This window comes from Budorcas taxicolor, chromosome 11 (genome assembly GCF_023091745.1).
Source record: "Budorcas taxicolor isolate Tak-1 chromosome 11, Takin1.1, whole genome shotgun sequence".
NCBI lineage: Eukaryota > Metazoa > Chordata > Mammalia > Artiodactyla > Bovidae > Budorcas > Budorcas taxicolor.
This window is the reverse complement of record NC_068920.1, coordinates 158,271,751-158,299,164: the sequence shown is the minus strand read 5'-3', so window position 1 is coordinate 158,299,164 and position 27,414 is coordinate 158,271,751. Positions and strand designations below refer to the sequence as shown.

Here is a 27,414-nt window from a genome sequence, read left to right as displayed (position 1 = left end):
AGGTCAACCTTGAAAGGAAGCAAGCAGGCAAGTGAGTACTTGAATTTAAAAACAGAATGCAGTCCTGGGTGTTCTAACTCAAAGGAATCTGATGTGACTACCCACCAGAAGTTGCTGCTATCAGCCAGCAATCTTTACCTCTGGAGGCAACACTATCAGTGAGCATCAAAAACCTGGCCTCCCTGATGCTCTCCTTTCTTGGTTTACCATCAAGAACCCAACAGGAATACCAAGCATCAAATGACACTTGCAAGGCTGTTAAACATGTCTAGAGAAAGAAGATTCAAGTACTGAAAGAGGCGTTTTCTACGGAGTGGTATAAATTTAAAGTGGAAAAGAACTTAAGAGATCATTTTGTCCAGTGACCTTTCATAATTTAATTTTTGGCAGAGCAAAACTTTGCTGTGTATAATCTTCCAAAGAACTCCAATACATATAGCAAAAATGCTGTGGTGGAAAGAACCCGAGTTCCATGTGGGCCCATTAGTTCCACTAAAGACTGTGCAAATGTGAGTTGCTTAACTCCATTAAGAGGCACTGCTTACCTCCTGGTATCGATTTTCATTGTTATTAATAGGACAGTTTTCCAGCAGATGGCAGTAGAATCTTGAAGGAAGGTCTTAAAAATTTGCACAAAGCCTCCATATGCTCAGTCCTATTCCCTCAACACCCTGAAGTCAGTGGCTCCTAAATTGTTCTGTCATTATGCACAGAAACTGCCAGTTGTCAAGCACAGGTAGAGAGGAAGTGCAAGGGGCCATGAGATCCATATGCCCTGACACACAGGGAGGCTCTGCCCTAGGGCACTGCTATGAAGCACAATCTGAAAGCTACTCATCTGGTGATTGGTCCTAATTCTTGTGCTTCGCAGATAGGGATACTGAGGTTCAGAGAGGGTGAATGACCTACTCAAGGTCATGGACATAACAGTGAACTGAGTCCAAGTCTCCCGACTCCTAGTATTCAGTCCATTGTGTCCACATCAAAAAGTACTTCCCCATCTGCTGGATAAAACAGGGTGTTATTGGCATATAATTCCAAAAACAGAAAAAAAGCAGTTTTCCCAAGGTGAAGGTCAAGAAGACCAAAAAATAAAGGGAAAAACATACTCCTCTATACCCAGACTCAGATACCACCGTGCCCCTAATGATTTACACAGCTCCAGGTACACAAAGTGATCATACAGAACCAACTATATACAGCAACAGGCATTTTTTAAAAAACAAGCTTTATTATTTATATTTTGGCACCATAGTCAGTAATTCACAGAATGGGTCGCTTCAAGCTGTTCAAGATTACCAGGGAAACCCCTCACAAACACACCCCCACATACAACATTTAGAACAGAGGAACAGATTCATGGCCGCCGCCTCTGCACAATGAAGGAGTCTTTTCATAGAGCAAATCTCCACTCTTGTCTGAACAGCCAGACTCCGGATTTTTGTAGTGGCTTTAGTCAGGCAAATCTGTCGTCATCCATTGCTCAGAACATGTAAAGAATTATAAGGCCCTGATTCATTGCTTACAGATGCTCAGCTCAAGTACAATGCTGCAAGCCCCATCTCAGCCCATCTTAATTCAAACTGAGAAACAAAGTTTGGTTCGTGCATCCCGAGTCATCCAGGAACCAAATTCCAAAGTGAGAGGATAAATAGTTCTTCATGGTTCAGTATAATATGTGTTAACAGTCCTAATCCCAGACACTAAGCCATCTCTGATGCAATTTGGGACTTAGTCCGTGTCTATATCAGGCATTTCTTCTGAATTTATAAATACTTCACAAGCTGACTAAGGCAAAACCACCATAACCCAGGCCTGCATGTGAAGATTTGGGCCTCAACTATTAAGTGCTGCTTTACAAGGGACCTCAAGTCTTTGCTCATTCCAGAAACTCTGAAAAGGGGCAGCATGCAGGAAGGGGATGGGTGTAGGGGAGTGAAAGCAGTGGGTCACTTCAGCTCAGAGTGAAACAGTCAAGGTATTAACCTAATTTCTGAAAGACTTAAGAGACAAAGGAAATAAAGGGTAAGATCAAGTATTAACCTTTTATTCTCATAATTTTTTTTTCTTATTTTCCATAAAAATGAGAAAGGCCAATTTTGTTTACTCTGTCGTGCAGACTTCTTTAAGGAGTCCCCAGATCTATTAAGGCACCTATTAGATTTGTGGCCTATGGAAATCTCCTCTCGTCATCACAAGGTACAAATACACAAAACACATACTGACATGACTTCTCGCAGGTACAGCTGTCTTCAGCTGCTTTATTATTGCCCCTCTGCGGCACAATGGTGACGGTGGGTGCTGGAGCGACATCAGGAACGCCAGAAGGAGGAAGTCAGGAAGCCCTTGGGGACAGGAATCTCCCTGCGCTGCAGACATTTCTGGACGGGCAAAGATAAAGAAGACCAGACGACTCTCTGACGACACTGCTTCCAACACCAGACAGAATGTGGTGCGTAATACATAGTGGAAGGTCAGCCATAAAAAAGAACACAATCACGCCATTTACAGCAACATGAACGGATCTAGAGAGTGTCATACTGACGGAAGTCTGACAAAGACAAATATCATACATTACTTACATGTGGAATCTAATAAAATGGTGCAAATGAACTGATTACAAAACGGAAATTAGAGTCACAGATGAAGAAAACAAACTGTGGTTACCAAGGGGGAAAGGGGAGAGGGATAAACTGGGAGATTGGGACTGACTTATACACACTACTATATATGAAATAGGTAATAAGAACCTTCTGTATAGCACATGGAACTCTACTCAATACTGTGTAATGACCTATATGGGAAAAGAATCTAAAAAAGAGTGGATATATGTATATGTGCCGACTAAGGTCTGTCTAGTCAAGGCTATGGTTTTTCCAGTGGTCACGTATGGATGTGAGAGTTGGACTGTGAAGAAGGCTGAGTGCCGAAGAATTGATGCTTTTGAACTGTGGTGTTGGAGAAGACTCTTCAGAGTCCCTTGGACTGCAAGGAGATCCAACCAGTCCATTCCGAAGGAGATCAGCCCTGGGATTTCTTTGGAAGGAATGATGCTAAAGCTGAAACTCCAGTACTTTGGCCACCTCATGCGAAGAGTTGACTCCTTGGAAAAGACTTTGATGCTGGGAGGGGTTGGGGGCAGAAGAAGGGGACAACCAAGGATGAGATGGCTGGATGGCATCACTGACTCGATGGACGCGAGTCTGAGTGAACTCCGGGAGTTGGTGATGGACAGGGAGGCCTGGCATGCTGCGATTCATGGGGTCGCAGAGTCGGACACCACTGAGCGACTAAACTGAACTGATACCTGATTCACTCTGCTATGCAACAGAAACCAACACAACATTGTATGTAAATTAACTACACTCCAATAAAACTTAGTTTAAAAGGTAAAGGCTGTGTAAGACCTCTCCTGCATCAGCTGCAGTGGAGGGTAAAGGTCAGGCTTCCCTTGCATCTGTCCCACCCTCGTCTCCACACACTGGCCTCGCCGTTCACTACTGCTGTTTCTCCAACCGAGCTACTGAAGACTGGACGTCATCAGGCTGTCTTGGTAGATGTACCACAGGGTTCTCAATGATTTGTCAGAATTCACCTCTTAAAGTTTTTTGGCACATGGAAAAAGGAAAGGAGTCTAACTCAAAGAACAGTCTGTTCTCATGAAGAAAAGTGACCAGTTCCCTAGACCTGAGACTGAGAAAAGAACCTTGGCCAAAACACAAAAAAAAGTTATCAGTGAGCTAAGATTAAGTATATTTTACATATATTTTATTCTGCACAGGCAGTAAGGACAATGACACACAGAAAAATAATGAAATGGCAGCCCTTAAGGTGAAGAGGGAATGACAAAAAGTTAAGGGGGGGGGGGTGGTTTCCTGGTGGCCTAGAGGTTAGGACTCTGTGCTGTCATTGCTGAGGGTCTGGGTTCAATCCCTGGTCGGGGAATGAAGATCCTACAAAACACACAGCATAGCCAAAAAAACGTAGAGTTCAGAAAAATCAAGGGTAAGAGACTGCAATCAGTCTGGAGGGGAGGTCCAAGACTTGTCAGACACAGACACTGGAGGCCAACAACAGTTTGGGATATGCTGGTCTAAGGGCACCTTACCTCCAAGAACTGCTTGAGGCGTATGAAGGAACCCATCTGCCCTGAGCTTGTGATGGCTTCAATCCTATAGAGAGAGAAAGAAGACAGTACCCATGGTTCACACATATCTTTTGGAGAAGGGTTAGGGACCTGCTCATCTGGAGGAAGTGGCAGAACGAATGATTCCCAGAAATGTCTTCTAGACTTAGAATGCTGTCACTCTGCTAAATGGTCTCAGCACTTTATTTCAGACAAAGGGGTAAAGGAGAAGAGAACACTGTTGCGTCTCAAGGTCTCTATCATCAGGTGAGATGGGTGTTGCCAATGCCGTTCTCCCTTCAGTGAGTTGAGAGGCATGAGAAAGGGCCTTGAAGTTGAATCCCCCAAAAGAGTCAAGCAAACTGGCTGATCAATCAGTTTCACCAACTGATTTACAGAGAGGGTTTGACTCCTTGGCTTCCTTCATGACTGCATGTTGTCACCATCCCAGATTATCTGGGGGAGTTTGGAAAACAAGAGAGTTTCAAATGGGATCTGAATCCAAGATGTTCCTGATTTTTTTTAATTTAGTCAATAATATTTAAGAGAGACTTGGTAGAGTTCAAAAGTGTTTATTCAAATAACAGAGAGGAGAAGGATGGGAGTTGAAGATGTCTCACTCAACACAAGTGCTTCTGACTGAGTCAGAAACAGTATCTGAACTTCCCTGGTGGTACAATGGATAAGAGTCTGCCTGCCAATGCAGGGGACAGGGGTTTGATCCCTGATCTGGAAAGATTCCACATGCTGCGGAGCAGCTAAGCTCATGCCCTTGGAGCCCGTGCTCCACAACAAGAGCAGCCATCTCCGCAAGAAACCTGCACACCACAATAAAGGAGAGACCCTGCTCAGAACAAATAGAGAAGGCCTGAGCACAGCAACAAAGACTCAGTGCAGCCAAAACAAATAAAATAAAATAAATTTTTAAAAAAAGAAACAGCATGTGACAGCAGCCACAGGCATCTGATTTCATGAGTTTTTAGCTACCAAATTCTCTGGTGTCTACTCAACAAGTCTAATACCTGGGGAAGTAGTCCTCTTTGATGAGAAGTATCATCTTCCAGAACTGGACCTGGTACTGCTTCATGAGGGCATTCCCACACACCTAGAGGGGAAGGTGCGCACCATCAGAGCAGGGAATGAAAATGCACACTCAGCCATAAAGGATAATCAGCCCTTTGCCTTTCATTCCTATCAAGAATTTCAGCCACAATGCCATTCAGCCAGCTAAGCAAGGGAATTAAAATCCAACTTTTTCTGAAGCATTCTCACGTATGATAATACCTCCATTTAACCAGACTGCCAGGTAGCCAGGTGTTTCAGAGGTCGTGACTCAAACTTAATTTACTGTTGATTTTAAAGGAATTAGCATTACTTCGCAACCTTGGTAATCAAGGTAGAAGGAATACCACGTGTTTTCAATGACTCAAGATCAATGTTCATTTACTGTGACTGCAGGAGCTGTCAGGTGAGTAGAAACTGTTGACATTATGGGCCAAGTGGTCTCAGATTTGTTATGGCATGTGCTCCAAGCATTTATTCTTTAAGAACTGCCCCCTTTTCACAGAAACCCTTATTCTTATCCTAGAGTGGGGGCCCCTTATAGGCAGACAGGACTGTATACAGCCTTCTAAATGAGACAGGTACCTGACCCAAGCTGGTTAATCTTATTTCCTCTCCTGTCTATTAGCAATCCCACTGATGGGACACTAGTCCAACTCCACTGGGTGAGCACACTGAGGCTGAGGGATACAGCCCAGGAGCATCTTCTCCACTGTGTGCCGAGCAGCAGAGAAAGGTGGCCTGCAGAGCAAGCGGGGGGTGGCCTGCAGAGCAAGCGGGGGGCAACCTGCAGGAGGAATGAACATTAGAAGACCATGCGGTCCCAGAGAAGGGCTGCCTTGGTCCCCGGCGACATTCCAGTTCCTGGTTCCAGGCCCTGGTGGGGTTCAACTGTGCATCCTAGCCCCCATTCTCCAAGTGAGTCCCTTCCATATCCCCAAAGCAAATTCCTTTCCATCTGTACTGGGATGTACAGTTTTCTGTTCTTTATAATGACAAGACATCCACACAGAGAAAGGAAAGTATACTGGGAAGAAAAACCCAAAGCTAGCTTTCTCTTGGGGCTTGGGAAAAAATTTGTAACACTGGCTCCTAGTGTTCACCATTAGTCTCTATTTGTCCATTTGTCATGTCATACAGCGGCCCACTGGCGCTCTCTTGTGTGATAATTGTACTACGTACCTCTAAGAAGTCAAAGAGGAGGGTAGCTGTCACATCTGACAGGGGCTCCATGTTTAAGATTTGTGCCAACCAGCGCCAACCATGATTTAAGCCATGAGGGTGAGTCTGGGAGCAGAGAGGCTTGGTCAGGATTTAATCTCATTTTATTAAGAGTTCTAAATTGCCAACGTTATCACCCAGCCATTACCAAGGGGACATGAACCCCCTGATCACCTAACCTAAGCACATACCACAGGGCAGAAACAACAGAGGCCAAACAAATTCTGTTTTTAAATATTGCAACGCATTGGGACCCACATATTCTCCATTGGATTCCTTCAACACACAGCTGTCAGCCTCAGTTTCAGGAATCCTAGTTACTCTTATAAACATTGCCATTTTATTAATTATTCCTGGTACCTTTAGCACAGCACCTGGGACATAGCAGGTGCACAGTAACAAGTCCTAGATTCAGTCAGCTTATATTCCTTTCTCTTTGGGTTTCCAAGTCCACTAACTTCTCCATCTCTCTAATCTCCATTCCTTGCAAAATGAACTAGGCAGGCAGGTCAAAGCCCTGGCCCTCTGCTGTGGCTCTGACATTGACAAGTGTGTACCATTACAACTTGCTAAGCCTCCATCTGTCCCTCTGTGAAGTAAGCTATGTAACCTTGGTATTGGTCTCTAAGGCATCAATTAGTCTCTGAACAAATGATTCTGATGATCCAAAAGTTTCCTAATAATCAATACCCACTTCTCTAAAGAATACCTACGAAGCAGCGCTATTCTTTAACTTATCACATGATAGGACTGTTCCTCTCAAAGGTCGGTATTTCCTTCAGGTAAGATATACTAACATGGACCCTGGTCCGACCACTCATTATCCATAGTAACCCCTCTCTGCTACCTCTTGTCGGTTTCCATATGGCCACCGGAGCTGGATGATTGCGGCATAGAGACGGATCATCCCAGACATGCGCTTTAGAAAGTTGTCCTGCTGCTCTACTTTGGAATCCTTCACTTGGTAGCCAAGCATCCTATGTGGTAAGAAAAAATTCAATGTGACAGAGTCAAAGTGAGGGTGACCAATCCATTACTATTTATGGCAGAAGTAACAACATACCATTACATTTAGCATTATTACTAATACATTATTACATATGACTACAGTGGTAGATGTAATTCTGCTTACAAAACACTCACATCCATTATCAAATCTGCAACATAAAAACCTTGAGAGGTAAGTTCCCAGAAGGTAATGAATATTACAACCCCCATTTACAAACAATGAAAAACAATCTTTAAAGAGATGAACAAACTCCCCAGTTTTGAAAATCTATTAATAGTCACAACAAGGGTAAAATTCTTAAATCCAGAATTCTTTCCGCTGTACTATATTGATTATTGATACTTAAATCCACAAATTCTAAAAGCCACTCAGTTTGCATGAAAGACACTGTATTCTCTGACAGAATGTTCAAGGTACATAAGAGATGCTCTGAGGAGGGGAAATGAATCTCAGTTCTCTCTCTCTTCCTGGGGACAGTAAGGAGAACAACACTTCACCTCTGATAGTCTTCCAAAGCCATTCCCTCTTTGAATGCTGGATAGAAAGGAACAGAGTAAGGACACTTCTTGTGCAGGTGAGCCAGGATGAGGGCCCCTACTCTGGGGTGGAGCTCCCAGATCCCAGATGCCACGACCGCGATGGGGAATGCTGCTTCGTGATGGGAGGCCACTTCCTCCTCCCCTTGTTTCTGGGAGCACAGAGAGGGGAGAATTTAAGTTAATTTCAAGAAAGCCTTAAAGGCTAGGCACCAGCCTCTTCTTCCCATACCTTTGGCAACAAGGTTTCTCACCACAAATTTCTCTGCCAGTTTGTACTGGACAAAGTCCAGGGCCTGTGGGTTAAGTGTGACAGACACGGAGCGCCCACCAGACTGGACAGCTTTTCCAGAAAGTAGGCTGTGGATCTTGTCAAAGATCTCCTTCAGCTTCGAGCCTGGGACGACAGAGATAGAGTCAGTGATAAGATATGACTGCAGTCAATCTATTTTTTTATCACTGCAATAACAAAGCCTCTGTATAAACCCAGCCCTACAGAAGTTCAGAGCCTAAAGCCAAAATACAGATGCAGAAAAATATATGACAATCAAATACAGGCTGTGGAGGATGCGAAAGTACATAGGGTGTGGTATTATTTTGAAGGAATTTATCATTGGTAGAATGAACTAATTCTGAAACCGACACATCAGAGAGATCAATAGTATAAAAATAGGTGCTGAATTGTTCCAGATGCTACGGGTGTGGCTGATGTCCCTAAAGGAGTCACTTGTAACTCCAGGAAAACCTTCTAAAGAATCTCCAATTCACAGGGGCTTTCCCTCCTTCTCTTGGACCTACCTTCCTCCATAGAAGCTATTACTACATTCATATTATAGATCCTGTGTGCCCCACCTTCTACACTGGCTAGTTAGATCAGGACGAGTTGAGCTGAGCTAATCAGCCAGTTGACTGAGTCAGTTCCCTGAAGTGGCCAGTCCTGTGACACACACATATCTAAGCAGTGGTGCTGTCATGCAGACCAAAGAACAGCCGTCTACAAAAGGAGAATGAAGTGGGCAGAGGGAAGCCCAAGAGAAGAGAGAAAAGGGTTCTGACATTTCTGGCTCCTCAGATCCAGCCCCACTCCTGCCATAGAAAACTGATTTATCTTTAGGACAAACCCCTCACTCTACCTATTCCTCCTTCCCTTCCTTTTTTTTTGGTTTAAGCAGATATGAATTAGTTTCTATTATGTAAAATCGATGTTTGAATGAATACAGCATCTCCAATTTACCTGCCAGGTTCCTAATACCCTGCACCAAGTTCATAATCATTTAAAGAAATGTTTAAAAATCTCAGAAATATCCTCCCCAGACCACTGATTCAGTTTCATTGAAAAAAACAGGGAAGAGGGGTGGCACATTTCTTAGGAATTAAGAGAAAACGGAAGAAATCAAGAGTTAAATAATGAGATGTCATAGAAATTTCAAGGCCAACAATCCCCTGAAAACAGAAGCAGAGACTCTAACCTGAGATATTAAAATATGTATGTTTCCATCAAATTTACTCAGCTCACATTCCTGCTAACCTATAACCCTACTATTTCTTTACTGATGGTTTCAGAGGGCCCCACTGGCCAAATCCCCATCCAGCCCCTCTCCCTGTGCCCCTCCAATTAGGAAAATCAGATCCCAGCCCGGTGCCTGACATGGCCTCCCACATTCCGTATGCCACAATGGCACCATATCTGTCTTTAAATTCTGCTCCACATTTAACTACTCGTGGACATGCACCTCTGAAGAGGCAGGAATTAGGTCACCTCTTTCTCAGTCACTCCACACTTACTGAGCACTAACTCTGCAGAATGTCTGTGTCTGACAGGGCTGTAAGCTCTCACAGAGCTTATGATACCGATGGAAACAAAGGCACACAGTTGTGAAATAGGTAGGAAAATCAAGAACAGCAAAACCAGAGCCTAATTAGATACAGACAGTGAACCAGAGGAAGCAGTCATGGGGATGACTCCCGGGTTCAGTTAAGGTGACTGAGTAGATAAGGTGCTACTACTGGTTACTTAGAGCAAACCGGAAAAAAGGTGGGCGAGAGGAGGACGATGAGAGGCCAGCTCGGAACATGCTAAACCTGAGGAAGCTGAGAGATACCTAGGCAGAGCTGCCCTGCAGGTAGCTGGAGCAAGGTAACCTGAAGCTCAGAGGAAAGGAATGACCCGGAGACTGAGCTGGGTGTCATGTGTGCAGAGGTGAAGTTTGAAGCCAGGGGGTCTTAGAATGAGAACTGCAGGGTGAAAGCACATCCCCAGGACACACCTACCACCCAGGTGGGGGCAGGAGACTGAGGAGCCCACAAAAGAGAAAGAGAGGAAGGAGGAGAAGCTGGAAATTAATGTTACCTCAGAAGCCACAGGACTAGAAGTGATAGAGAAGGGAACAGTCAACAGGGCCAAAGGGTAACATGAAGATTAGAAAAGACTGAGAAAACACAAAATCAAAAGAAACAGGTTTTAGAATGTGAGTGACAAGCATGTTTAAAGGGAAAGGAGCGTGTAAAGAAAGTCATTTTGTAGAAAACAGAAGAGCTCTCTCTTGACGAAGATAGAAGGGGATGATAACAAGGCTCCCGAGGCTCGTTTAGGGCCGAGGCGGAAGGGGAAGTGTGGGCTGGAAGGGTACTGCATTCTTTGAAACAGGATGGTTTCAAAGCAGGTAAATACAGCTGTGTATTACTGCAGTGGGTGGGTTGGGGGGGTTGAGGGGGGATCCTGAGGATCTTACACCTGATGTCTCAGTTTTCCAGACGAAGGAGGCGGCAGGGGTGCCTGTAGTCAACTGAGGGGTAAAGACCAAGGACGAACCTGAGCAGACCAGAGAAAGTGTGGGACGACTGTCTGGTCAACCTTGCCCCTCAATGCCATGGCTATAAAGGAAATGGCACTTTCAATTCTAGAAAGTGATACATATTTACTTACTTAGACCTTGCTTTGTTCCAGAAGGAATTTCAGGCAGCAAAGTGATATGTAAGTTCAGTCACAGAGCCTCTCAAAGGCAAGAAGTGCAACTTTCCACGCTTTCTAGGTAACAAGTTAATCAAGGGAACCTGGATGGAGGTTAAGTCAGAGCAGCGTCCCAGCTGCACAAGCTCCCCAGCCACGTGGAGGCTTCTACATCTGAGCTCTGTGAAAATGAACCTCTGTTTCTAAAGAAGAAGAAGAGGGATCTTTCCCTCGTGTGGTTCTTCCTCTCTAAATTTCAGTCTCTCGAGAGACTGAGCAGGCATTCTCAGCGTTCTCATGTATTAACAAGCAGGTTTTGAGTCTGGAAAAGCTAACGTTGTAGGACATAAGCGAAGAATGCGAGTCACACCCTAGGCTCCCTAAGGGGTGCTTTCCCCAGTAACTTCCAATCGTAGCTAAGAGTCTTCCTAAATAATTTACTACTAATACATAACTTATTTAAAAAGAAGAGAGTCAACAAACACATAATGATTACCTTCTACACGCAGAGAGTAAACTAGCCAAGGCACATAGCTTATACACCTGATCCAACAGTCAACATTTGCTCAGACATAATCTATTTATAGGAACCTTACAGACAAGTGGATTTGGAATCTCAATAAACACTGGTACAATGAGGTGAAAGGCCATGTTCTTAACTCTCTGACCAACCTGCAATGGTAGAGATCTGGCTCACTGGAATGGTGGCAGCCTTCTGGAGGTCCATCTTGATCTTTTTGGCCTGCCAGAGGAAAGCAGTGAGAAGGCCAACAGTGTTTCGAAGAGCTGAGTAGATGCCATTAGGATTAGGGATGTGATGTGACAGGCGAGCTACATTTCTCGGGGCCATGAGGCTGTGGGGGGGCACCATCAGGCCCAGAGAATGCCCAACTCCTGTCCCTCCTACCTGACTGTCTCTGCTGCTGCTCAGGCCCTCAAAGGCCAGCACACACCGACCGGAGGCCTCCTGCAGCTGCTGGTACCACTGCATCGTACTGTCTTGCACCTTCACCTGGAGGTCTGAGGAATCAAAGAAAGAGACTTCCATAAAAGGAGAATTTACTGAACACTTAATATGAGCCAGGTACTGTTCTAACCAACTTAAGTAAAATTTATTGAATATTTAATATGAGTCAGGTACTGTTCTAATTACTTTATGTATGTATTAACTGCTTTCACTGTCATAATAATCCTATAAGGTACATTCTATCATCTTCATTTCACAGATAAGGAAACAGGCATGGAAAGGTTAGGTAATTCGGCAAAGATACAATGCCAGGAAGTAGAAAAACTAGATTCCCACGGATCTGACTCCAAAAGCAGCATTCTCAACCATTATGCTATATCAATTCCCTCGTGTTTAAACATATATTCTGTACACACTTAGCAGCAATATGTGGAATAATATATCTACTAGGATTATGGAGAATTTCAAGTCCTCATGGCAAGTGTTGGAATCTGAAACCAGGCTCCACATCAATCAAAACTGAATGGAAATCATTAAAAGAACCGAATCTTACATTATGTAAAAGTTAAATTATCCTGATAAATTATCCTGTAGCTTAATACAGTATTCAAAACATGTTCTCGCTTCTTTTCACATTCTGAATTACACACCACATTAAAGGACCGTTTCCACACCAAGACCCACCTTCGTTCGGCTTCGCCCCTGGGCCCTGGTTGGGAACGGGGGACTCCTTGTGGGCCTCTGGCCTCTGCTGCATCTGTGACTCTTGCTGCTTTATCCGGGCCTCCTCTTCATCCCGCCTCCTCTTCTCCTCACAGGCCCTGCCGATCTCCTGATGCAAGTTCGAGAGGAGGTCGCGCATTTCCTGCAGCGCTCCCTCAGCCGCAGCTTGGTCCTCTATGGTGGGAAAGCCATTCTGTCACAGTGACAGAAGCAGAGCTCAGTGGTTATTTCCTGAGCACCTGAGGTGCTGAATCATACATCACACAAGTCCATGTATTTCTAAACTGGAATTGTGCCAAGGGAGTACCCACGGTCAACATGTTGATACCTACTGCTTTCCTGTTCTCTTAAAGGTAATACGGATTTACCATCACATCCACAGTGCCAACGGGTAGATCTTTCAATGCTCTCACCAACACTGGGAACCAGCCTGTGTTTTCTAATACCTTTTCCCACTAATAAGTGATATGGCTTTGTGAAGAAACACCCAATTTTAGATCTGGAGAAGAAAATGTTCAAGTGAGGTAGAAAACAGCTTGCTTGCTTTCTGCTGCAACAACTACTACTGGGGCCACGAAGCCAATGTGGTGTTCCCATTACACAGCTGAACAGCAAGCTACAACAGACGACATGTTATACATCAAGTATATAAAGTTCATATGTTTTTAATGATAGTAAAAAACCAAACCAAAACAAAACCTCAAGTCACTGCGGGAAAATGCTAGGAAAGCAACGCTATACTCTGAAGACTGACCAAAGGAAAGACTCAAATATTTATCCTTCCTTCCCTACATAGACTGTGCTTAAGATAGTTTATGGGGAAATTTTCTTTGTAGTACAATTCTAGCTAAAAAGTATAGAAAAATGATAGAAAAACTTAAAATTTACCACCTCTAATGAAATAACAAATATGAGTAACGATCAGCAATGGCTACTAAATCATTAGCTAAAGACTCATTGAAATCTTTAAATTGGAAAATAACACTGACAGTTTCTGAGACCACCAGTTGACCTTAACATCACAGGTGGAAAGACCATCAGTACTCTATGCCTCCTAATGTGATTCATTAATAAATACACACCCCCAACTATGAAGTACTGCTGTGGGGGAAAAAAATCTAATGTGATCTGATCAAGCCTCTAGACTATGCTGTCCAGGAAGGCAGCACACATAGCCACACATGGCTCTTTACATTTAAATTAATTAAAAACTTTCTAAAAATTAAAATACATTTCTTCAGTCACACCAGTCACATTTCAAGTGCTCAATGGCTATCTGTAGTTACTACATGGCACAGATATGAATGTTTCCATCATCACAGAGAATTGTTAGCTCTGCCCTAGAGAAAGTTACAAATTCACAGAAATATAGAGAATAAAAGAACATATAAAAATACACCAAAGGGTTAGGGTTAGCAACTGCACTGAAATTTTCAGAATGTAGAAAATTCTATTCACAACAATCAGACTCTTCAACAATGGCAAAAAAAAATAAGAGAGAGAGAGAGAGAGAGAGAAGGGAGGAGGAGTCTTGAGATTAAAAGACTTAATTAAGTAACAGACACAGCACACCAAAAAGTTGAACTGAGTATGGATGCTAATTTTCCAATCAGTTATAAAAAACATTATTGAGATAACTGGAGAGATTTGAACACTCACTAGATATTTGATCATATTGAAGAAATCATTAGTCTTTTAGGTATGCTATTAGTATTTTGGTTATGCTAATATAGAGTTTTAGCTTTCAGAGATACACACTAAAGAACTTTCCAGGTGAAGCAGTATGTCTGAGATTTGCTGTAAACCGTCTGAGGGAAGGGATGCAGGTGGCACCATAGACAAAATGAGACTGCCACGTATGGATTCTTGAGGAAGCTGGGGAATGGGTGCCCAATGTACATTATGCTCTTCTCTCCACTTCTGTGTAGGTTTGATATTTTTCAAAAAGGAGGATAAACAAAAACCAAAGAGAGATTTGAAAGATAACAATAAACTTCTGCCTTAAATGTGATGAATGCTTAAAGTTCTTTCTTTCTACAGCCACACCATGTACCCTGTGGGATCTTAGTTCCCCACCAAGGGACTGAACCTGGGCCCTTGGCAGTGAAAGCACTGAGTCCCAACCACTGGACCACTAGGGAATTCCCAGTGCTTAAAGTTCTTAATATTTAGAATTCATACAAGTTGATTTTTTTAAAACAAAAACTCTCTTAGAGATATGAACTAAGGACAAAGAACATACAATTCATAAAAGTGTGAACTGGTACAACTTTGGGATATTAACAGTTCAACAATAAGTGTTTTCAGTAAATTTGGTATGGTTATGTTGGAAGTTATGCAATTTCATCTGTTCAAATATTTGGGCTTCCCTGATAGTTCAGTTGGTAAAAATCTACCTGCAATGCAGTAGACCCTGGTTCAATTCCTGGGTCAGGAAGATCCACTGGAGAAGGGATAGTTTACCTATATTTACTGAATACCTATTACATGTCAATAGTTGCAGTTTTTAACACTGCCTTACAAACACCAAAATATGTCATGATTATAGTAATTATGCTTTCAAAATATCATGTTAACTGAAAAAAGCAATATACATTTCTGTAAGGTTTTAATTTTTATCATAAACATGGCAGGTGTCCAGTATATATTAATGAACTAAAGTGTACTGCAATTAGGCAAAACAAATATTTTTTTAACCTAAGGTAAGAAACTATTTATAGAAGCCCAATTAGGGTGGGGAATCTCACTCACACACACACACACACACACACACACACTCTGTCAGAGAAGAAATAAATGCACACACACACACACACTGTCAGAGGAGGAATAAATGCACACGCATGCATGCACACACACACATACTCTGCCAAAAAATAAATGCTAACTGTGGTTATCTCCAGGTAAGAGGATGACAAGTGATAACAAGCAGGTAATATTTTTAAATCACAAAACCATTTTGCTTTTAAAGCTCTTCATTTCAAAGACAGGAGAGAGAGTGTTCCTGAAGCCCCCTCACCTCAGAACTGGATCGGATGATCCCTGAGACAAGACTGCACAGCTGGTTGCCTCGGGTCCGGAAGGCAGAGAGGTCGACCTGGAGCAGGTCCCTGTGCTGGTCCGAGGCGTCCAGCTGCTGGCTGAGGTGCAGCACCTCCTCCTGCAGGGCATAGAGGCTGCGAAGGCGGGCCTGGCCTTCTTCCTTCCGGAGCCGCTCCTGCTCCTCTTGCTTCAGGCGCTGCTGCTCTGCTTCCCGCAGCTTCAGGTTGAGGATCTACAGAAAGGACTGTCAAGTTAAGGGGTTCCTGGGACTTCTCCTTCTACATTCCTCCAGTCCCACACAGACTGCCTGTTCTCACAGATGGGCCCCAAGTCAGCCACAGAGCGGCGTGACAGGGGCTGGGTCCTCTATGACTGCCAGACAGTGAACACCCACACGGACTCTCCCGGGCACTGACCTTCGCTCTGTGACGATGCTCAGCTTTCAGCTTCTCTTGCTGCCCCAGGGCTTCTCTGGAGCTGAACGAAAAATGGAGGGAGGAAGAGTCAGGGATGCTTCCTAAAATTGTTCTGCCTCTCCTAAAAGCTTCCTCTCTTTGATTTGCATTGGTCATCGTTCCAAGGTTGAACCTTTTTCTAGGTTATAAGCTTTTCTGGCTATTTTATTTTGGCATGTAAGGACTCAGATTCTTCCCTCTGGATTTTATGTTGGCAAAGAGCTCTGGTTGACCATGCTGACATCCCCCTTGTAATTCAGGGAGACTCACCTCTTCTCCATTACTTCCCGTAAGTCCTGGAATTCTTTATGATGTTTCAGCTCCTTTCGTTCATCAAACCGCTTCAGCTGTTCAGATGCCATCTCAGAAAGGGCCCGCACCTTCTTCTCCTGCTCCTCCTGCCACTGCCTCAAGCCCTCCTGCAAAGGGTCAGTACCTGCTCTCTGGAGCTCCATTATACCCTACTCATCTACCCCTGTGAGATGCCCTCCCATCAGGCCTTAACCCCATCAAAGATACTTCAGGGCATGGAACCAGCTTCCTACTTCTCAAAATCTTTGCTTGAGTCACCTGTCTCCTTTGGGTCAATCTTTTAATTCAGCTGTTGTGGAAAGCTTTCCAATTTGCTCCATACTCTTCCTGTCACTCCAGCATAAGCTAAGAATGGATGGGATTTTACCAATATATTATCAAATAGCCCTGCACTTTTAACTTTCCATCCTGTGCATTCTTTTTTTTTGCCATGCCCTGTGGCTTGTGGGATCTTAGCTCTCCCACCAGGGATCAAACCTGGGTTCTCGGCAGTGAAGGCAGGGTGTCCTGACAACCAGACTGCCAGGGAATTTCCATCCTGTGTATTCTGATGAGGGCTACAGGGTCATCTAAAGAAATTCATATTCTAATTCTATAACTATGCTATTTCTATCTCACTCCTTTCCATAAGTTATTATCTCTGCCTAGATTCTTTCCCTCCTTCTTCACTTAGGAACATCCCTTTCTTATATACCTAAAGGTACCAGGTATTTCATTTATTATTCACAAGAGTACTCACATTTGACTTTTACGGGCAATTAGACATTTTAACTATCAAAATTTAAAGTGTACATATCCTCTGACACTTGTTCCATTTTACGAACTTGTCCTGAGGAAATACTTGCCTATGTGTACAATGATATATGCATAAGGATGTTCATTACAGCCCTGTTGATAATGGCAATGAATTTGAAACAATTTAGATCAACAGGGAAATAAGTATAATAGGTCATACTAGAGAATACTCTGTAGTCTTTAAAGAGAACGACATACTATATATATACATATATAGGCATGGAAATACATCAAAACATACTGTTAATAGATATCAAGCTATTCTATTCTGAAACTTATTTTGCAGCATGAGGGAGATTATCGGCAGTGAAAAACTTTCTACTTAGGTCTGGAAGACAGAAAGTCCATGGACAAGTGATGACTGACACAGCAGAGCTAAGAAAACCTGAACACACACAAACTCTCTGTCTCTCTCTAACCATTTCTCACCATCTCCACTGCTACATCCTTGAATCTAAGCAATCATCATCCTTTTTCATCCAGTGTCAAAGTGACGGCTTCGGTAAGTGTTGCTCTCTCTTACTCAGACTAGAACAGCCTTCTAACTATATTTCACTCATTTCTCTTGCTTACTTCTGCCTCTCCCTCCAGCACATAAACTCTATGGATTGTGTCTCCTTTGTTCATTGTTTTATCTAGACCTACATTCTAAAGGAGATCAGTCCTGGGTGTTCATTGGAAGGACTGATGCTGAAGCTGAAACTCCAATACTTAGGCTACTTCATGCGAAGAGTTGACTCACTGGAAAAGACCCTGATGCTGGGAGGGATTGGGGGCAGGAGGAGAAGGGGACGACAGAGGATGAGACGGCTGGATGGCATCACCGACTCGATGGACATGAGTCTGAGTAAATTCCGGGAGTTGGTGATGGACAGGGAGGCCTAGGGTCGCAAGAGTCAGACACGACTGAGTGACTGAATTGAATTGAGACCAAAAGTGCTCAATAAATATTTGGTGATTCCATGAATAAACGGATGAGGGTAGGTGCTAGAATTTCACTTTATAAACTCACCTATCAGTAAAAATTTTTACAAAAGCATGCATTGTTTTTCTAATAAAAAAACTAGTCACCTGAAAGTATCACAACATTGTTAATCGACTATAGCCTAGTACAAAATAGAAATTTAGAAAAATAATAAAGTTAAATAAACATTAAAATAGTGTTATCCTTTTTCCAAGAAGCTGTTAAGGTCCATCTCCTCAGTATAACCTTATCTGACAATGCAGATCATCTTCAAATTCTGGAAAAATAAATGGAAGCCAGGAAAGTCTCAGTAATCTTCCTACGGTCACAAGTAAAATAGAAGAGCTAGGACCTGAAACCAGTTTTGACTTCAGAGAGTTTACTCGTGACTGTTACATTATAACTATCTCCCTAGCTGAAATGAAGCCATTAGTAGGTGGGGCACGATGATCAGCATACGGTGGACATTCTTAGTCCCTGAGGAATTGCGTTTGAATGTGGCTCCCTAGGGTTAATGTCGAGCCTGTCTTACTTCATGGGTTACTTACTGCTCCTTTCATTCTGTGCACCAGCTCATACATTCGGATGCAGCCTTCCACTTTCATCCCCCGGGGGGACTGAAGTACCATAGGTTCTGTATGTGGAGACTCATGTTTGTCCTGTATAGACAGAAGATGGAAAAATTAAGCTTTCAAGATGGTCAAGTTGGTATTACTCTGTCTAAACAAAAGCCACATCCCTGCTTACAATCAGCAACCAATAACAACAAAACATTTAGGTTAGAACCAAGGTGCTTTTTGTGATATTGACCTTATTCTAATTGTTCTCCTTAGCAAATTAAGTGGGTGTTTTTGCTTTGGACAGGTTTTTTTGTTATTTTTTTGCTTGCTTCTTTATTTTGATATGCCCAGTGTATTTCCCCCCTTTTTTCCTTTTCTAATAAGTGTCCATTTTTGCTGGGGTGGGTTGGACAGAGAAACCCCAGCCCACATTGCCAGTTCATCCATGCCCCCTAGCCTCAAGGGTCAGTAGGCATGAGATCAGCCCAGCAATCAGAATACCCTATCCCTCTGTACCCAGTGTCTACTTTAGGAATGAGGCTTATGACTTAAGCCAGAGTCTACCTCTGAACTTTTCTTTTATATATATATATATATATATATATATATATATATATAATTTCATTTATTTATTTTTAGTTGATTGATGACTGCTTAGCAAACTTCTGAACTTTTCCGATGGAGCTATTTTGGACGGCTTTCTCTTCTGGGGATGCTAACCTAAGAAGGTATCTGTCTAGGGCTGACATCCTGCCACACAGTCTATCTGAAAGATGAAATCAAGAAGTTACACAGAACTGAGAGAAGAGAAGCAAAGCCCCGTGTTTGAGTTACTGGATCAAGTCAGAAATAACATCATGGAGAGACAAGCAGAAAACAGATCCTCCAGATCTGATTCCACATTCCTAGACTTCCTGGTTATATGAGCTACTAAATTTCTCCCCTGACCCCCTTGTTTCGTTTAAGCTAGTTTAAACTAGGTTTTCTGTTACTTAAATATCAGAAATTCCTAATGATACAATTTGTTATTTAAAGCCATCCAAAACTTTACTTAAACCTTAAGAATTATGGAATTTTATACCTGGAGAGGCCCTCAACAATTTAGTCCAGTACCAGACTTACAGATGAAGAAACTGAGGGAAAGAGGAAGAAACTGTAGGGAAAGAGGCATCTTCCCTCAGATGCCTGTCTGAAGGTATGCCACAATACCAACTCTTTGCGACCCCATGAATCACAGCACGCCAGGCCTCCCTGTCCATCACCAACTCCTGGAGTTCACTCACACTCACGTCCATCGAGTCAGTGATGCCATCCAGCCATCTCATCCTCGGTCGTCCCCTTCTCCTCCTGCCCCCAATCCCTCCCAGCATCAGAGTCTTTTCCAATGAGTCAACTCTTCACATGAGGTGGCCAAAGTATTGGAGTTTCAGCTTTAGCATCATTCCTTCCAAAGAAATCCCAGGGTTGATATCCTTCAGAATGGACTGGTTGGATCTCCTTGCAGTCCAAGGGACCCTCAAGAGTCTTCTCCAACACCACAGTTCAAAAGCATCAATTCTTCGGCGCTCAGCCTTCTTCATAGTCCAACTCTCACAGCCATACATGACCACAGGAAAAACCATAGCCTTGACTAGACGGACCTTAGTGGGCAAAGTAATGTCTCTGCTTTTTAATATGCTATCTAGGTTGGTCACAACTTTTCTTCCAAGGAGTAAGCGTCTTTTAATTTCATGGCTGCAGTCACCATCTGCAGTGATTTTGGAGCCCAGAAAAATAAAGTCTGACACTGTTTCCACTGTTTCCCCATCTATTTGCCATGAAGTGATGGGACCAGATGCCATGATCTTCGTTTTCTGAATGTTGAGCTTTAAGCCAACTTTTTCACTCTCCTCTTTCACTTTCATCAAGAGGCTTTTTAGTTCCTCTTCACTTTCTGCCATAAGCGTGGTGTCATCTGCATATCTGAGGTTATTGATATTTCTCCCAGCAATCTTGATTCCAGCTTGTGTTTCTTCCAGTCCAGCGTTTCTCATGATGTACTCTGCATATAAGTTAAATAAGCAGGGTGACAATATACAGCCTTGATGTACTCCTTTTCCTATTTGGAACCAGTCTGTTGTTCCATGTCCAGTTCTAACTGTTGCTTCCTGACCTGCATACAGATTTCTCAAGAGGCAGGTCAGGTGGTCTGGTATTGCCATCTCTTTCAGAATTTTCCACAGTTTATTGTGATCCACACAGTCAAAGGCTTTGGCATAGTCAAGAAAGCAGAAATAGATGTTTTTCTGGAACTCTCTTGCTTTTTCCATGATCCAGTGGATGTTGGCAATTTGATCTCTGGTTCCTCTGCCTTTTCTAAAACCAGCTTGAACATGAGAAGTTCACGGTTCACATACTGCTGAAGCCTGGCTTGGAGAATTTTAAGCATTACTTTACTAGCATGTGAGATGAGTGCAAGTGTGCGGTAGTTTGAGCATTCTTTGTTAAAAATGGTTAAATGGTAAATTTTATATCATGAATATTTTGCTAATTAAAAAAAAACATTTGCACCCTTTTATCTTTGATGCTTGTTATTAGGGTATTTATTTTAAGACAGCTAGAAGATATACTTCAAGATAAAAAAGAGAAAGATCTCTCTGCAGAAAGTTTTTCAGAAGAGTATCTTTAAAAGCAATGAAATGGAAAAACATACATGCTAAATAAAAGGAATAGTTCAATAAATTACAGGATATTACATATCCTGTAAGTAGATATTTACAAAGGTGGAAATAACATAAACAAATAATTCAAATAGTTTGCAAACAAAGTAAAGTCAGGAAGGAAAATTAGAACACGAAAGTACACATACAATTTATGCAAAGGTATAAGGATGCAGGCTTATGAGACTGGAAAGGAGTAACTGTTGACTGAAATGATGAGATCATAGGGAGATTTAACTTCTTCCTTTTGATGCAATGTTTTCAGTAACCAAAAATTTTCAGTGAGTATGAACAAAAAGAACTTTTGTCTTTTGGAACCCAAACATGAAAAATATAATCTCTACCTTTCTAAAGAGTTGCCTAGTCTTATTCTGCTGACACAAAAACCTTGCAAAAGCAAAATAATGCTATAATGCATTATTTTAGTTTAGAAGGCTTTTCTTCTTTATATTCTTAGGCCAAATACTACTTCCAATATCTTACTTTGATCCAGAAAGGATTCAATGCTGCATATAAAGAACATAAATATAATAACAAGCACAAATTAAGTCAGAAAACATATTAAACAGAATGAGGCAGATATATAGAGACAGAGACAGGAAATGAATCATCTGTAAGATATATTGTCAAGTGGAAAAACAGAAACCAATGAAAACAAACAAGATACACAATAGTTTATTCTAGCAACTTTGTTTAAAAAGAAAGAAAAAAAAAAACAGAAATTAAGAAAAAGAAGTACACATGGGAACCTCTCTGACCACCCAGTGGTTAAGACTTTGCGCTCCCAATCTAGGGGGCAAGTGTTTGATCTGTTGTCAGAAAACTAAGATCCCACATGCCACAGTGTAGTCAAACAGATTAATTTAAAAAAAAATACAATTATCAAAAAGAAAATACATATGTTCTTACATATCTGTACTTATTCAAACTAACTCTGGAAACAGGAAGAAAGAGAAGAGCAAAGCACAGTACAGCATCAATACCAATTTGTTTTTAAGTGGGAGAACTGTCTTATCCTCTGTGGCCCCCTTCTCCTCTTGCCCTCAATGGAGATGACAGAGGATGAGACGGTGAGATGGCAAACTCAATGGACACGAGTTTGACCAAACTCCAGGAGATAGTGAAGGACAGGGAAGCCTGGCGTGCTACAGTTCATGGGACTGCCGAGTCGGACACAACTCAGCGACTAGACAGCAATAACAACAAGTAAGAGAAACAAAGGCAGGAACAAAATCAAAACAAAAAGGTACAGACTCATTTGGAACCAATGATAAGGTTAAGAGCAAGTATAAAATTTACTCAGTCTTCCAGCAGGCAACAACAAAAAGGGAGACCTTAAGAGTTAAACAAATGTAATGCTTATGAGAAAAAACAATCTAACTGCTCAAGAAATTAACCACTATTCTTGGTACTAAGAGAAGAATTTCTCTCTCTGGTCTTCATAAAAAGATGGTAAACACTGTTCCTACAAATAGCCACATGAAGAAGCAGCAATCATTACTTTCTCAGAGTAAAGTCATTGTAGTATGACAATGATATTGTAAGTAGACACTTCAACTTTGCAGCCACCATTGTCTTCTGTCCTAAGCTGAGTAAAAACCTTACCTTGGTCCCATCTGATATTGCTGAGGAGACTGGTGAGAAGGCAGGATTTCTGAGAGGAGATCTGGGAATAGATGAAGGCTGGTTGAGGGCTGAAGTAGACACAGAGGATGCCGACGTCTCAGAGGGAGGTGCGTTCTTTTGTATGTGGGGCAGGACATGATCTACCACCCATCCGGAATAAGAAGACAGCTTGGGAAGAGACATACATTCTTGTAAAACATCCTAGAAGACAAGAAAAAGGTTAAGTCCAACTTGTATGTTAACTGATCTAAGCAACCAAAAAATAATTTTGTCCTTATAATCCACTATAAGCTTTACTGAAAACTTAAGGAGTCCTAATAAGCATTTATACATACATACGAAGACCCAAAGTAGCTGTATTAACAATCAGAGATGAAAAGAAAGTACGGTAGTTTCGTGATAATGATCTTGACTACTATCTTTTTAGAGTATCAGACTAAACAATCCTAACTGTAGAAAAAGGAACAGTTCACAAAGATGGTGGTTAAAGTAGACCTGAAAGCAATCTAAAACGTTGGAATGAAAAAGAACACATGAGGAATTTTGAAGTAAACTATGGCATACACACACAACATGAGTTTGAGTGAACTCCAGGAGTTGGTGATCGACAGGGAGGCCTGGCGTGCTGCAATTCGTGGGGTCGCAAAGAGTCGGACATGACTGAGTGACTGAACTGAACTGATGGCATACACACTCAGTGAATATTAGTCATTTAAAAGTGCTGACTGTGAATTCTCTGTAAGATTTAATTTTTTCCAGTTTTATTGAAAAACAGACATACATCACTATAAAAGTTAAGGCGTAAATATGATGGTTTGATTTACATAGATTATAAAATGATTAAATAGATTCAGCTAACATCCATCTTATCACATGAGTGCACGCGTGCCAAGTCGGTTCAGTCGTGTGCAACACTTTGTGACCCTATGGACTGTAGCCTGGTAGGCTCCTCTGTCCATGGGATTCTCCACGCAAGAATACTGGAGTGGGCTGCTATGTTCTCCTCTAGGAGATCTTCCCGACCCAGAGACCGAACCCACATCTCTTACACCTGCACTGGCAGGCGGGTTCTTTACCACTAGTGCCACCTGGAAAGCCCATCTTCTCATACAGGTAAAATCAAAAGAAAGAAAAAAGGACTCTCAACATGTACTCTCTTAACTTTCTTATATATGGTATAGCTGTGTTAGCTACAGTCATCAAATTGTATCTTACATCCCTAGTACCTTTCTTTTTGGATGCCATTTCAAAAGGTGTTTTTTTGTTTACTTTACATTTCTGATGTTTCATTGTTAGTGTAAAGAAATGCAACAGATTTCTGAGTGTTCATCTTGTATCCTGCTCCCCTGCTAAATTCATTTATCAGTTCAAGCAGTTCTTGGGTGGAGTCTTTAGGGTTTTTTACATACAGTATCATGACAACTGTATATAATGACAATTTTACCTCTTCCCTTCCAATTTGGATACCTTTTTATTTTTTTTTGTCTAACTGCCGTGGCCAAGACTTACAATACTATATTGGACAGAAGTGGTGAGAATGGGCATCGCTGTCTCGTTCCAGATTTTAGTAGGAAGTTTTTCAGCTTTTTACAACTATCGAGTATTGTGCTGGCATGTGAGTATGTCATAAGTAGCTTTTATTATGTTAAGATATGTTCCTTCTACACACACTTTGGTAAGAATAGATTTTTGTCATGAATGGATGCTGAATTTGAGTCAACAACTTCCTCCTCATTCTTTACACCAAAATAAATTCCAGAAGCAATGCTTCAAATGTAAAACTAAAACCACACACACAAAAAACACCATAAAACAGAAAAAAATTTTAACTGACAAACTAGAAAAAAATATGCAATATATAACTCAAATAAAGTAATATTATTATCCCTAATACTTAAAGAACTTACAAACCACTGGCAAAACCCCAACAAGAAAATGAGCAAAATGAGCCTAAGAGATATATACTGGCAATTCAAAAATAAAGATATAAAATTGTCTCAACACCATTTGGGCCCATCACAGAAAAGGTTGATTAAGGGAGAAGTCGCCAATAAATGCTAAGAGTGGAGGTTTGACAAAATACTAATTACGTACAAAGGGAAAATGATTAATTTTAAGTGGAAATATCTGGCAGATACCATTCTGATCAACTGATAAGTGTAAGCATCACAAGTGCTGGGATGGACTGAAGCATTTATGTGCTACGGATTTAAGTTACTGAGAACACCTCATCATTTCTGCGTTATTTGTGCCAAGAATGCATAACCTGAGTAGACATCGAACAAATTCATGACAGAACTCATCCTACAGAATGTAAGGTATATATAGTCTTTAAAACTGTCAAAGACAGAGAAATGCTTTAGAAGTGCTATATATTTTCGTTTTAAGAGACTTCATATCTGTAGCTAGATTACGAGCAACTCGGGAAAAGGCTATGCCTTAAATATCGCGACATTCCCCACCTGCGCGGTCTATTACAGGGTTTAGCACATTAGATGCAGCGACCACGCTCCCATTGTTTCCAGGTGTGCCCGATGTCATCTAAAAATTTGGTCAGGGTAAGAGGAGAAGGGCGCGCGCCACAGAGGAAGAGACGGTTGGATGGCATCACTGACTCAATGCACATGAGTCTGAGCAAGCTCCGGGAGATAGTGAAGGACAGGGAAGCCTGGGGTGCTGCCGTCGCCGAGTCAGGCACGAGTGAGCGACTGAACCACCAACAACAACCGTTTACCGCTCAATCCGCATCTCCCAACACAAGAGACGCGCAGTGATAAACTGACCCTGAGAGGCCAGGGCTGCTTTGACAACCAGAGCGGAGGCGCCTAACTTCGGCAGCGGGGAGCAATGAAGCCTTCAGAGAAGAGCATTTCTGAAGGGGAGCGCCTGAGAAGCTAGAATAGTGGTGAGAGACAGAGCAGAAACTCTAGGACACGGCGACGCACACACAGGAACCAAGAAGCGGACGCGTGTTGTGACAAAGAACGCAGGGGCTCCTCGGAGGAGGGCTTGACAAAGGCTAAGGAAGGGCAGAGGCCCCTGACGAGCGGCGGGTGGGACCGCCGCCCGCTTAGGGGCCACTGCTCACCTCACCCCGCAGCAGCCAATCGCGGTCGTAGCAGAGGCGACCTTTGTCGGAACTGCGCAGAGCCTGCAGAGTTTCCCAGCAGCGACCCTCAGAAGGCATGGCCTGCCCAGCCAGATCTTTAGACGCGCCGCTTGTGACAAAACAAGTCCTCGAATCAGCCGCCCGGAAACAGGTCCTAGCTTCCGCTTCCGGGGCGCACAGGTAGGAGCACAGCTCAACCCCGCCCCCAACGGCTACGTGGCCCCGCCTCTCGCATCAAGCCCGCCTACCCATGCGCCTGCGTACAGGACTTGGCCTGTGGCTCCTGCTTCCTGCCAGGGCTTTAGACTTGGGGGCTTCCGCTGGATGGGCCTTATAGGTTACAGAAAAGTGAATAGGTTTGATGAGGTTGTCAAGTTGGAATCCTAGAGTACCAGTGAGACTCTAAGATGAGGCAGCTCCTGTGGAAGACAGTCTGGCAGGTCCAGGGGTTGACTGTGCCCTTCCACTGCCAGGGAGGCTTGGGTTCCATCCCAAGTCAGGGCATTAAGCTCCTGCATGCCATCCAACCATCTCATCCTCTCTTGCCCCGTTCTCCTCCTGCCCTCAATGTTTCCCAGCAACAGGGTCCTTTCCAATGAGTTGGCTCTTCACACCAGGTGGCTAAAGTATTGGAGCTTCAGTTTCAGCCATGTCTTTCCAAGGAATATTCAGGGTTGATTTCCTTTAGGACTAACTGGGTTGATCTCCTTGCAGTCCAAAGGACTCTCAAGAGTCTTCTCCAACACCACAGTTCAAAACCATCAACTCATCAGCGCTCAGCTTTCTTTATAGTCCAACTCTCACATCCATACTTGACTACTGGAAAAACCATAGTTTTGATTAGATGGACCTTTGTCAGCAAAGTGATGTCTCTGCTTTTTAATACACTGTCTAGGTTGGTCATAGCTTTTCTTCCAATGAGCAAGCATTTTTTAATTTCATGGCTGCAGTCACAGTCCTCAGTGATTATGGAGCCCAAGAAAATAAAACCTGTCACTGTTTGAACATTTTCCCCATCTATTTGCCATCAACTGATAGGACTGGATGCCATGATCTTAGTTTTTTCAATGTTGAATTCTAAGACAGCTTTTTTACTCTCCTCTTACACCTTCATCAAGAGACTCTTTAGTTCCTCTTCAATTTCTGCCATGAGGGTGGTGTCATCTGCATATCTGAGACTGTTGATATTTCTCCTGGCTATCTTGATTCCAGCTTGTGAACTATCCAGCCTGGCATTTAGCATGATATACTCTGTGTA

The 27,414-nt window shown here is 42.6% G+C and overlaps 1 protein-coding gene across 3 annotated transcripts; it reads right to left on the bottom strand.

Annotated features, from left to right (window-relative positions):
• Window positions 1-1,223: 1,223 nt before the first annotated feature.
• GLE1 (GLE1 RNA export mediator) lies at window positions 1,224-26,248 on the bottom strand. Of its 3 annotated transcripts, none has more exons than XM_052648601.1 (16): window positions 26,136-26,248; window positions 23,027-23,248; window positions 18,711-18,821; window positions 16,362-16,510; window positions 16,053-16,113; window positions 15,614-15,868; window positions 12,556-12,787; window positions 11,812-11,924; window positions 11,577-11,646; window positions 8,209-8,351; window positions 7,916-8,106; window positions 7,257-7,386; window positions 6,371-6,475; window positions 5,149-5,231; window positions 4,109-4,172; window positions 1,224-2,381 (listed from the first exon to the last, which is right to left on the bottom strand). In XM_052648601.1, exons 1-16 carry the CDS (start codon window positions 26,232-26,234, stop codon window positions 2,313-2,315), a joined length of 2,097 nt encoding a protein of 698 aa, XP_052504561.1. In that variant the 5' UTR covers window positions 26,235-26,248; the 3' UTR covers window positions 1,224-2,312. The 3 variants fall into 3 exon arrangements, with proteins under 3 accessions (XP_052504561.1, XP_052504563.1, XP_052504562.1); XM_052648602.1 differs by lacking the exon at window positions 1,224-2,381 and adding an exon at window positions 3,874-3,953; XM_052648603.1 differs by lacking the exon at window positions 4,109-4,172.
• Window positions 26,249-27,414: the final 1,166 nt, after the last annotated feature.